Below are 12,845 nucleotides of genomic sequence, written 5' to 3'. Positions count from 1 at the left end.
AAGCTGGTTCTTGAGTGGCTGTGCTTACCTTTATGGTGACGGCAAAAAAGTGATATGGAAGTACTGCTTAGGCTGGAGAATTTTCCAGCAGTGGGTGTAGTCCAGAAGGGAAGCCTGGTCTGCTCCTCTACCCAGCCACACAGCAGGCGAGGAGGACGAGACCAGCATTTAGCCAAGGCTGCTCTGTAAAACTCAGCCTTTCATTCAGCTGCCCCCACCACCACCCTCACATCTCAGGTCTCACCCCAGCACTGAGTCGTTGCTGCCAGCTCCTGTACAGCCCAGGTCTTTACCAAAGCCCTCAGCAAGCACCATGCACTCACCTGCTTTGGAGTCACCCTCTTTGGTGTCTTAGGATAACGCTCCTGTGGAAGACCTCACTGACCAAAAGGCATGAGATACGTTTCACCGCTTGATCAGCATTGTTACGACCTGTAAGCAATTCCGGCAGTTGACTCAGCTGTGATGTCTGTGGAGCCCCAACCCCTCTGTAACAGGGTGTGGGGCATTTGAATGATGTGAGGGAAGAATGTGTATTACGTCTGTCCAGAGACATCTGGACCTGACCAGACTCGAACAGACCTCATCAGCTATTGTCATTTAAGTACGGGTTCAAAGGTGGCACTCCTCCATCATGGGATATGCAGTCTCAACATAATCAATAGGATGCTGACTGAAGCCTTCTCAAAGCTGGTTTTCACACTGGCTGGAGATCCACAGCACAGCACAAGTTTAGTTCAGCTTTGCCATGGCCAGCTGAAGAGATCACAACAGCCAGAGGTGAGCTGATGTACTCAAATATAGCAAAAAGCTCAGCTCTGTGGACTCTTTTTCCAGCTTCAGCTATACGACAGGAATAAGCAAAAGAACTGTACATTCTGCTCACCTGAGCTCATGCCTCTGAAGCAGAACTGTGGTACATGACAAAGTCCTTAACATAAGGAAAACAACTGCAATGTCTGAAAACTCCATCTTCCAGTCCAGGTACTTCTAGAACAAATGTGCCTTGAATAACTCTGGGGAAAATCAACTCCAAACCCCTCAATTTGTTCTCCAAACCTAAATTCACTCCATTGAAACTGTAATCCTGGTATTACTTTCAGATTTGAGAAGTTCAGCTAGCAGAGAACACATTGTGAGCTCATGTACTGATCTTGTGCCTGTCAGGGGCCAGCAAGATGATGTCCTATTCCCAAATCATCAGCACCAAGGCAGCAAGTGAAAAAACCAAGTCAAGAGTAACAACTTCACCTGAGAGAAGTGATACAATCTCGTTTTTGCCAACAGCAAAGATCAGACCAGATCACAGCTGATGTGCCTTGATCTGCTGTGATTCTTTTCCTGAAACAAAGATGCAGTACAACATTAATACACAATTAATATGTAGTTTTTAGAGAAGAGCTGTGGTGTCAAGCTTTTAGCACCTCCTTTTGCTCCTAACCTACCTCCAGCTTTTAGGATGGACTTGAACAATGACCTGAGTCTGAATTTCTTGTGACCTTCTAATTTCAGCAAAAAGCTCACCAGCTTCTGTGATGGTCTGTCATTGGCCAGGACTGTTCGACAAGCTTGAAAACCTTACCCTGAGTGCAGAAACCTCTCTGATGAAAGGGAGATGCTCCTACTTCAGCTTTCTGCTCCTTACCAAACTCTTGTAAGTAGTTTGTCTTCTGGCCAGTGCTGATCTAGCACACCCTCACCAAGATGTGCCAGTCTCTTGGAACTGCAGCTATTGCCTGCCCTATGAAGACACCTCGGCCCTGGTGCTCCCTGGAGCTTCTCAGCTTCCTTGACTGCAGCTTCCAGTACTTCACTATTGCATTTGGCTCCCAGCCAGAAATGAAAGGAGACTCTCAGTGGTTAGAGCCATCCAGTCTTGGAGAGAGCCTCAGTATGTTATTTCTCCTCTGAAGGCCTCCATATAGATCTATCCCATCCTTCACCAAGGGCCTGGGGAAAGAATGGGATAAGTTCTACTGCAGATGAAGAACACCAGGTTCCTAGTGCAGTAACACTACCAAGCCAGGGCCTCTGTACCATCTTCTAGAAGGACAAAGTATCCCTATTCTGCAGCCAGTTGTGCACAGGATGCCAACTTTAGGAACAAACCCCACACTTCCAGGCTTCACACTTGAAATAACTTAGAGTGGGAGGTTTTCTGGGAGTTTCTGTCCAGTCCCACCATGTAACACCAGGTTCAGCATCTTCAGCAATCCTCCAGCACAGGGACAGATGCTGCTGCAAACAGCATACCCAGCTAAAGGCAGGGCACTCTCTCCTTGGGCAACTTCTCCCACTCCAGGAGCTGATATCAACCCTTCTTCTGTGGGAACAGGGTGCCAGGCAGCTGCAGCCAGGGTGAGGGCTGTGCCCTACAGTTCAGAGCAGCCATTTACAGAAAGCAAACCATTAGCACAAGTCTGCTCTTGCCCAAAAGGCAGCACCCCCAAGGAGCATGGGAGTTGAATTCTGTTGCTTTAATTCTGGTGCTGCCTGGCATGATGGAGGATGGGGGAGCGGGATGGGAGGTCGCTTGCATGGATGTTTGGAAGCCCTGGGTGAGCTGTGGCTTTGTGCTGGGGCTGACCAGGGATTCTGCACTGATTTTGTCATGTAAGGCATGTGATTCACACACCGCCCTCACCACTCCCAACCCAGACCAACCTTGGCTGCCAAACCCAGCACCTCTTCATGTCTGGGCTAGCCCATGCAGAACAGCTCCCTGCTGCAGTTAGCTGGATCACCTTCCCCCTTTGATGCTTCTAATTCTGGATGCCAACTAAATTAGCCTGTGCAATAGCCTGGAAGAGGTAAAGACAGTGAATACCAAGCCACACGCTGTGCTGAGTACAATGCCTTGTCTTGGGGCTGCACGTGAAAGGCACATGGGTCAGAGCTCAGGCAAAAACTCCAAAGGAGCAGAGCTGAGCAAAGACAAGGTTCCCAACAGATTAGCCCTTATCCAAAACACTCTCACTCACTCTAAACCCAGAGACTGGATGCCTGAATCCTTTAGTCTTAGTTCCTGAGCAGCCAGACAACTTCTGTAGTGCAGGAGAGCCTTTCTCAACATGCTCACCAGCAAGGAAGCTGTGCACAGGGCAGACGAGGATTTGCCTACCTGTACATACTGGAGCAGCTCAAGGCATATATGCTACACAGGTGTTAGCATAGCTAGGGCTGGAGGGGACCAAAAAGTCCTACTTTTACTTCTAGAGCACAACACATGATGGAGGTCTTACGCCAGAAAGAGCTGACAGTAAAGGAAACAGGGAAGCAACAAACTGGTACCAGCTAAGGTCAACCCAGCTCTCAAATCTCCTCCCTGATGTTTCTTCCCTTCCAAGCATTGCATCTCAGGCCATAAATCCCACAAGGACTAGAAAGCAAAGCACTCAAGGGGTGCCAAGGATGGGCTTGGACTGGTTGAACTCTTCTACCCTCCCAAAACTCGTTTTGGCCAGCAGAGTTTCATGTGGGCTGGGAAGGACATGACAAAGACTTGCTGGAGACAGAGACAAGCTGTCTTGCTCTGAGAGCTTGTCTCTCCCACCCCAATCACCTCCGTGATCTACAGCATGACCTTGGTCTGTGGAAGGCAAATCTCAGCACCCTTTCCTCCCCACCATCCCACCAGTAATCCTTCTGGATCAGCAGCAGCAGCCTCTGGAAGGAGAACACAGCCATCGAGGTGATTTGTTGAGACGATCAAATAATAATTTACTGTGATTCAATCTGTGGCTTTGTACAGTTGCCGGGGTGGGAGGAGACCAAAGGATGAGGGGATGGGGATAAAAAAAAAAAAGTTGTTTGCCGCAGGCTTGGGTGAAGTGCGAGATAGTCCTTGGAGTCATGCTCCTCCTGTCCTCTTCCTCCTCCTCTCCACCCCCCCATATTCCTCCTCTGAATCCGTTTGCTTCTTCCTTTGCTTCACCTCTTTCCTTGCGCACTGCACAGTGGGAACCTCACCAAGACACGGTCCAGACAGCTGAAACACAAGAGGACTCTCATGAGCACGCAATCCCCATCAGAACCAGCAGGGCTGTTCCCAGTACTCACCCCTCACATTTTGGGATGACCCTGTTAGTGCCCACAGAGCGAAAGCAAAAGGCTAAACAGGTTGTAGATGTGTGAGCCTGGCTCAGAAAAGCATCTGCATATCTGCTGAAGGAACAAGTCTTGGAGTCACTGGAGTGATGGGTGAGCTTTGGGCACCTCACCAGACCTTCTGCCTCTTTCTGAACCTCCTTGTGGGAAGGGGCACTGTTTGGCAAGATCTTTCCACCTCCTCCAGGGATGATAGGAAGCACAAAATGAGTTCAGGGCAAATGCAGCCAAATTTTGTTGACCCTTCTTCTCCCCAAATCCCAGCATGTCTTTGCCTCACTTCTTTTGTGCCTTGACGTTCTTCCCTCTCTGCTCTTGGGCACTGCAGCTGTATTAAGTTGGGATGTCTTGTTTCCAGTTTCTGCCTGAGCAGAAAAAGGCACGGGCATAGGAGTGTTTCCAAGTGACCCTTTCCCAGCCCTTCTTGCCCAAGCTGGTGCTGCCACTGGGCTGTGACAAAGACTAGGCTCCTGGCAGTTGGTGTAAGCGAGCAGCAGTGCCTGCCAAGCCCATGCTGTCAGCTATGAGCCAGAGCAGGAAACAAGACTTGAGCTCATATCCCCATCCGGAGGAAACGCTCCTGAACATCTGGAGGACACAAACATCTGGAAAACCTCCCTTAGCAGTGATAAGTGTGCTGGGCACAGCATTCAGCTCAGCCCCCAGCCATGGGAGCAGAGGGGTGGGGTTCTGGGGTGCGTGTTTGCTCGTAGGAAGCAAACGTTGCCAGCACTCTTTTGTTGGCTTTTTTTTCCTTGGGAGTGGGGGGCAGGAGGAAGAGCTCTGCTGGGCTCATGGCCTCTAGCTCAAAAATCCTCAGAGGAAACCTGCTGTCCATCTCCACCTTCATGACACCCTCTTAAAACCATCTCTTGAAACAGTGCACTTCTCTTTAGGACTCCAGCAGTTATTTAAAGGGGTGAAGGGCCAGTCCAGGTGCTTGGGAGATTCCCCAAAGGACATTAAGGGCAATGTTTATGCATGCTTTTGTCCCAGTTCCAGACATCCTAAGAAATAGGTCTCCTTGGTGGACTCATCCCCAGTTACCCCTCTCTAAATTTCTGCCATGGAAGGAGTTGGTTACAGACAGATATTCCCAGGCCTTTCACTTAAGGCCAGCCAGCACATGAGGGACAATAATAGGAACGCTTCCTGACTGCTCTCCAGCAGTGTTTTAAATAAACTCATAATTAAAAAAAAAAAAAATCGAGGAAAGAAAAAGAAGAAAAACAGGCAAGTGAACATAAACAATCTGAAAAACACTGTTTCTGGCTACAGCACACAACATTTATAAAAGCAAACAGCCCCCTTATGGCTAATTCTCAACATTGCATCAGTTCCAAATATCCCAGAGGATTTATCTAATGGGGAGTACTCTTCTGAGGAACACAGGACTTTCCACAGTGAGATAGGTCTGCTCTAAAGCTTTAGGATGAGGCAATTTATGTCAGTGCATTAGGAGGCAATGCACCCAGCCAGCTCTTCAACTGAACCCTTCTAGAGCCAGTCTGGTGAACATGCAGTGATCTGTACACCTTTGACACCAGTTTAACTCCTCTTTCAGATCAGCAGCATGGGAAGAAGCTTTCCTGGGGAAAGCACAACAAAACAGGGTTTTAAAAAAACCTCAATTGCATAGAATTTTGTTGCACAAAATAAGGGGGAAAAAATAAACAACACTTTCCTGCCACACAATTCCTCAGGAAAGTGGGAATTTTGACTTACCTATGTTTTGACAGAAAAAATGCTACTTTAATCCGAAAGGTGTTTCATTAAAAAATACCTGCTGCTGAAATTGATCCTGCTGCATTTGTTTGCAGGCTAGTGCATCTGCACTCACCTCCTGCCTTGCTTCCAACATTCCCCCACTGCACCCCATATGCTGCTTCCACCACTCACCATAGTCACGATACCACACATTTACAGTTCATGCAGCCGGGGCCGCTCTCGTCCGGGGGATTCAGCTTGCGCAGCTTATGCTGCCGGATCTCCCGCACCAAGGTGTAGAAGGCATCCTCAACGCCCTGGGGAAAAAGCACGGCTTGAAACAACTGCCCACTCTGAGGAGGGGCAGTGGAGAGAGGAGAGGGCTCTGCTCCCCAACAAGGTGTCCCTAGCACTGTCCAGCAGTGCAGATTGCAGAGTTAAAGGTACAGAACCAAGCTGGGAAGACTAACAAATCAAGCTCCCTGAGTGTGGCCCTCAAATGGAGAGCAAGATTGAATGAGCAACCATGAGGATAAGGAGCTCTGAAGTCCCTGAGATCCATCAGCTCTCAGCAGCCTGAATGAGGTCTGCTATCCAAGAGAAAAGCCACCACTAGATCATTGAAGATGTCAATTCTGTTTCCACCTCTGTGGAGCTTTGGGAGCTCCACATGGTCCTTTCAAGCACTGGCATATTCTATTCTGCCTGTAGGTCTGCCAAAATAGGCCATGGATTAGGTTAGCCAAGCGACCTGAGCTTAGCTGACTTGCAGTGACTGTGGAGGTTATTCCAGAGCCTTGGAAAAAGCCCTGAGAAGGCATCTCTTCACTGCTACCACAGTATGATGATGGGAGGCTCAAGCCTGGACTGGGGAGGGAACATCCTGAGGGAACATTTAGCCTTGAGGAAGCAACTAAGCCCATCCCTAACACCCATCTATCTGCAAGGTGGTGCCTGCCCCTTCCTGCCCCTCCAGGGCAGCAATGGACGAAAGAAAAGAAAAAGAGCATTTTGTTTAGAAGTCTCCTCCTACCTGTCTGGTTTTGGCAGACGTTTCTATGTAGGGGATCCCATAGCTCCGGGCCAGGTCCTGCGCTTGCCGGGTCTCCACTGTTCGTGCAGGGAGGTCACATTTATTCCCCACCAGCACCATGGGAACATCATCTGAGTCTTTCACCCTCTTGATCTGCTCCCTGCGAGAGGAGGAGGTGTGAAGAAGTGAAGGGGCAGCTCCAGAACATTCTGCACCAGTTTTTTTGTTAACATTTGACAGCTACCCCTTGCTCCTGTTAAGTGCCTTGAGTTGAGCTTTCAGGAAAATGTGAATGACTACAGCACAAAAGTGAGTAAACAGCAAAACAGGGCACTTCTGGAAATTAAAACTAAACATACTTCTGCGCTTTAAATGCAGCTATTTACAAAACAACTTGAATTATGACCATCTATATTAAGACATGAGCTTAAGATAGTTTAAGTTAACTCAAAATGAATTCTCAAGCAGTTACCAATGCTATTTCCAACATTTTAGATCAAGCAATCGCCCCAAATGGGGGGAAAAAAAATAAATCACCTACAACCAGAATTTGCTGCGCTGATAAAGCAGCTTTTGGCAGCTGTAACCTTTTCTGCAGATGCACAGGCAGTATTTGCTCTCTTTCAGTTTAGTTCAGGTCACTCAAAGTTGAGAAACCAACTGGGAACTAAAAAAGCTGTAATGCTCAGTTCTTCATTCCAACATTGGATCTAAAACTAGGTGGGCGAGGATGAGATCTACCACTTCTAAAAATCTTGAAGGCCATTATGACCACAAAAAATCCATTCAATTCCCTTCTGATAGATAGTAACTTCCTTTGCTTAATAAATCATTTAACTTCAGATGCAAAACAGCTTTTTTTTTTTTTTTGCTCATGGGTCCAGAACATTTAACGTGGTTTTAATTTAACAAATAAAAGATTTTAAAATGCCAATTTCTGCATTTTAATTGAATGCAAATCTCCATCGAAAGGCAGCTGGACATTTATCATACACAAAAGAATCAATCATCTTTTTCTAACATAGTAGAACATAGAAATGAAGTCTGACTATATGCATGATATGCCATAAAGCCATTTAAATGTTCTGTGTAACATCCTGATCAGCAAATGCAAGTACTAAATTTAGTGCACAGGCTACACTTAGCTGAAAAGAGATACCTACAAATGGTTACCAACCAGAGAGAGCCAGCCTTTCTCTGGGGAATATTCCTTTAAAAGAGCAAACACAAAGAGCACAGGCTAAAGGAGATGAAAGCCAGTGATTTACATCATGATGGCTTGAAGTCGAGCCATCCTACAAGCAATTCACAGGCACCAGTCCTAGCACAAGGATGAATGCTGCTCAATCCCTCAGGTGCTTTAGGGAAAATCCCATCCTTTGTCCTTTGGTTCAGCTAAAAAAAGCCAAATTAGTGCACCTGTGCAGCTATTACACTGAACAGCCTTTTTGGATGAGACTGAAACATCTCAGCAGCTCCAAGCAGTACCTCTGACTATAGAGCAAGGAAGGAATGTGCCTGTTCTCTGAACAACAGGATTACTGGGACCCTGGTTTATGATGAGGGACTGGGATACACAGTCCTTTGTGGGCAGTGGACAGGCAGAGCCCTCTGCATCCTCTGCAAGTGCCTCCCATGGAAGCCAAGCCTCAGAAAAAGGCACAAGCAGAGCGATCCCTCCCTAAGGTAGCACACGGGTAAACAGGGAAGATTCCTGCTGTGTTTACATCATCACCTTGACTCTCCAGCTCTGCAGGGGTGACATCAACAGAGAGGAGAATTGGGACGGGTCCCTGCTTTGTCAATGCTTCCCCATACATCTTGGGAAAATCACCTCACTGGAGCTCTGACTCCCCTTCTGCTCCATCTTTGCCCTGGCTGAAACAAAGCTTCAGTGGGGCAGGACTGTCTGCGCGTGTGTGCAGGTGGCAGATCACAGCCTGGTTGTGACAGTGGATAGCATGGCAAGTGGCTCTCCCTGTCCTTCCCAGCCTCCTCTCCCAGCTCTGGGGCCAGCAGAAGTCGCTGAGATCGATTTCGCTAACAAAGCAATTCCACTAATTAGGGAGGGAAGAGGAGGGGGTCATACAGGATCAGCTCTCTCCTTAGTCACCATAAACACTTAAACATTACATTACCAGGTCCCCAAAGGCCATAAGCAATCCCTTCGGAAGGGTTTTATTGGAGTCACTGACATTAGCCGTCTGCTCTGTCTCTTCCCTGGGGAATGGCCACTTGAGCTAATTGTCTTTGCTGGCAGTGTGTGCTTCCAGCACGGGGCCTGATCTAAAAGAGTGGGCAGGAGAGTGCAGCAGCAAGGCCTCCCATTTGCACAGGGCAACAGGGAAAGGGCCCTTCCCAGGACACTGACCTGTACTGGTGAATATCTTCAAAGGACTTGGTGTTGTTGATGGCGAAGACACACAGGAATCCTTCCCCCGTTCGCATGTACTGGTCTCTCATGGCACTGTACTCCTCCTGCCCTGCAGTGTCCAAGATGTCTAACAAACAGGTCTCTCCATCGATGACTACTTGCTTTCTGTAGGAATCCTGCAGGCCAGGAGTGGGAAAGGAAGGAGGATGCATTAAGGGAGGGCCTGGATCTGGCTAAGCAAAGGATGCAGCTTAGTGCATAGAGTGCATCCCTGGGAAGATGCCAGGTCATGCTCTGCCTGTGTTCAGCTTCCATTAAAGAGACAACTCAATCTGTTTTGAAAATAGGAGGGAAAGGAAAAATAATAATAATAAAAATAAAAATAATAATAAAAAAAAAAAAAAATAATAATAATAATAATAATAATAAACAGGAAAAAGGGAGCAGCTAAGCAGCTAAGCAGGTTTCTCCTTGTTTGTCAGAACCACAGAGAAGACCGCTCCCCATTCCCTGCCTCTGGCAGACCAGGTGCAGCTTCATCTCTACCACACTACAGAGCCCTCAACAATTATTTCCTAAGCATTGTTTAGTCTCAGCTCTAATTCCTTCTGCTGGAAGAGGAAGGACACTCAGGAAAGGAGCTCTGGCCAGCCAGGGCTTCCAGTCACTATCTGTGATCCACAGGGCTGGAAGGTGTTTAGGATAACCTGGAAATCCAGTGCCTCCAATACATCTCAAATCAGGCACCAGAGGCAATATTGCCATCAGTAAGGTTTCAGGCTGGGTTCCATGGTAAACCTCTTCTTTAAACACGAGAAAAAAAAGAATAAAATCACAATGTGAACACGGTGTTTCCCACAACCAGTCTGTGCCCAGAGGGCTCCAAGAGAGGTAAGAACTATCAAGGCAGGTCCTTTGAAGTTGGGGGTTTTCCCTGCAGCAAAGACAATCACAACTTATCACAGATGTGAGATCTGGAAATCACCCAGAGCATCCCTCAAAAGGTTTTCTTTTCACGGCAGGCTCCTCATAGCACTGCTCCTCCCCACTACGCTTCTCCCTGTGCTCAGTCTCTACGCTTCTCTCAGTGCTCAGCAGGGATGCTGTGGGGCAGCCCCTGCATGGAGAACATCCCTCATCCCTCTCCAACAGCCATCCCCTGTGGACAGTGCAGCATCCTCAACTCTCAGCAAGAGAAGGAAGCCAAAATGAAAGGTATGAAAAAGACAAGTCAGCAGTACAACCACCCAGTGCTTTGCAGCCACTCGCAGAGGCTACGCTGCAATTTAAAATGAATTCAAATGTCGGCTGCTCTTCCAACGACAACAATATTATCAGATGAGCTTTGCAGGTCTGCAGACAAACAGCTGACACAGCAAAGGTCACTAACAGGACCAGCAGCAGCTCAGAAAGGGAATGGGGCCAACACGGCCTCTATCCTTTGGTTCATTACAACAGCATCATTTGCTGGGGCTAATTAAAGTCTTTCCTCACCTTGCAGAGAGGGCTGTGAAATCAGAGATGAGATCTGCCCTGCCACGACCTTCTCAGCTGTGTCTTCCCAAAAAGTGGACTGCTGACCCATTGAGAATAAACATGGAGTGAAAGGCTGGCTTCCAGCCAACTGCTCTGAAGGCAGCTGGCAGGCTGCCCTGCAGGAATGTGCTCCCATTTCTAATCAATAATGTAGCTGGAGCCTCCTTTGTGCAAGGGGACCTGAGTGCCTTCTCTGCCCCACAAAGCATCCTCCCACCTCTGCACCTTGGCTTGGGACAGAGGACCAGCCTCTTGGCACACATGTCCACAGTAAATTGCCAAGTCCCCAGTTCCAGGACGTTTCACCAGCACCCAGCATGCTGAGACAGAGAAGAGATCCCACATCTCAGCTCAGGTCATCAACAGACTACCTATAAGGCCAGCCAGCTGGCTTCCAAGGCAGAGACATAAAACAATCTTGCAGGGGTTGCTTTGCTAAAGAAGGGGACAAGCTCTTCTCATCAATACTTTGTGTACAGCTTCATTTGACCTCCTCCTCCCCAGGAAGCTCAGGATGGCAGCTCAGCTGTCCCTGCCACATAACCAGGTGGCATGGCTGCCACTGCAGGGCTAGCTGCCATCAGCCCACACCAGCACTGTGCAGCCTCAGTGCTCTTCTGCAGCCCTGCATGTCCCACCCCACCTTGAGCAGAGGGGAATGCAGCCAGACTCAGCTGTGAAGTGCCAGGCAGCAGAAACAACATCTGTTTGGGTTTCATACTCAAGATCCCAGGTGGATGCTGGGAGCATCCCAACTGTGCCAGGGGACCTGGTCAAGAGGCCCATTTGCTAAGCACTACAGTCAAGATATGACCAGAGGTTTGGGAAGCCCATTACTAGCTAGCTGCTAGGAGCTAGAAGATGAACTGAAGAGTTTCTCAACACAGTGAAACTCTTTATTCCATGGGACAATGCCAGTGGCATAACTTTTCTTGCTGCCTTGGCCCTCCTGTTCCCAAAACAAATGTCCTAAGGCTCCTTGGCAGCCCAAGAGCTGGCCTGTGAGAGACTGCTGTAGTGGGGTGGACAGTGCTGAGTTACATAGCCAAATGTTTGCACTGGTGAATCCTACCCAGGAGGGTAGGAGAGGAGCAGACACCCAGTAAGGGTCTTTGCCCCAGACAGGGGACAAACCTCCACACCTCCTGTTTTAGGGAGCATCTTTTCAGTGCACCCCAATCTGCTAGCACCCCCTTTGCAGCACAGCCTGTGCTCAATCCACATGGGTGACAGGCAACGCCTTTACCCCATACATGTATCCTCTTTCTCCCCCTTTTATCCTGCTCGTTTCAGCATTGCTGTGCTGCTTGTTAGCTGGCAGAACAGTCATAGTCAGCTCCTGGGTATGATCCAAAGCAGCTTAGTCACAGGAAGGTGGTTTGTTGGTCACATTTCAATGGCTGGCAGGTAGCTCTCTGTCTTTTAAATCCCCATAAAATGAAGCATAATTAAAAGGAATCACCCTGAAATGAATCAGTAGTTGGCCAGGGTAGCAGGGGAAGCAGGGTACAACCAAGGGAGCTGCAAAGGCATCAGGGCTGGTGGTACCTGCAGGTGGAAAAGTAGCAGGGGTGAGAGGGTTGAAGAGCAGCTTGTGGCAGCTTTTGGAAGAGGAATACAACAGAATGGGGCTGGAGCGAACAGTGGAGGAGAAAGCAGGCATCTCCCAGAGCACTGCAAAAGTGAGGAGGGTGTGCTGGGAAATGCCATGCAAGGTTTACATTCCCTGCTGCCTGTTTACATGGAGAAAATTCCCTGCAGGGTACATACAGGGAGCAGGCAGCTGGAGACAAAAAACACAGGATGCCAAAACCCAGCACATCACTGGGTAAGAGTTGCCTCTGCCCACCTAAGGTCCAAGAGAGAATACATCCATGCAGATGTCTCCCCAGGGAAGTTGCGCTCCATGAGCAGGTCTTTTGCCAAAAACAACCTGGAATGCGTCTCTTGAGAAAAGTATATGATACTACTGGCAACAGCCACATGAGGGGAGAGGAGCTGGGGATGAAGGGAATTGCATCCATAAGCAAGGAGACTCAGGAGCCCTAAATTAAATTCCAGTCTCTGCCCATGGACTTCTTCTAGATG

The 12,845-nt window shown here is 48.5% G+C and overlaps 1 protein-coding gene across 2 annotated transcripts in view; it reads right to left on the bottom strand.

Moving 5' to 3' along the window:
• Positions 1 to 3,695: 3,695 nt before the first annotated feature.
• Positions 3,696 to 12,845, bottom strand: part of HRAS (HRas proto-oncogene, GTPase) — a 40,059-nt gene continuing 30,909 nt past the window's right edge. For both annotated transcript variants that reach the window (XM_066321030.1, XM_066321033.1), the window contains 4 exons: positions 9,219 to 9,397; positions 6,848 to 7,007; positions 6,007 to 6,131; positions 3,696 to 3,988 (listed from right to left, as the gene is read on the bottom strand). In XM_066321030.1, coding sequence (XP_066177127.1) covers positions 6,012 to 6,131; positions 6,848 to 7,007; positions 9,219 to 9,397 — 459 coding nt within the window. In that variant the 3' untranslated portion in view covers positions 3,696 to 3,988; positions 6,007 to 6,011. The remainder of the gene's footprint in view (positions 3,989 to 6,006; positions 6,132 to 6,847; positions 7,008 to 9,218; positions 9,398 to 12,845) is intronic.

This window comes from Sylvia atricapilla, chromosome 6, assembly GCF_009819655.1.
Source record: "Sylvia atricapilla isolate bSylAtr1 chromosome 6, bSylAtr1.pri, whole genome shotgun sequence".
NCBI classification, from domain to species: Eukaryota; Metazoa; Chordata; class Aves; order Passeriformes; family Sylviidae; genus Sylvia; species Sylvia atricapilla.
The sequence above is the reverse complement of the archived record's forward strand: the minus strand, read 5'-3'. Positions and strand labels throughout refer to the sequence as shown.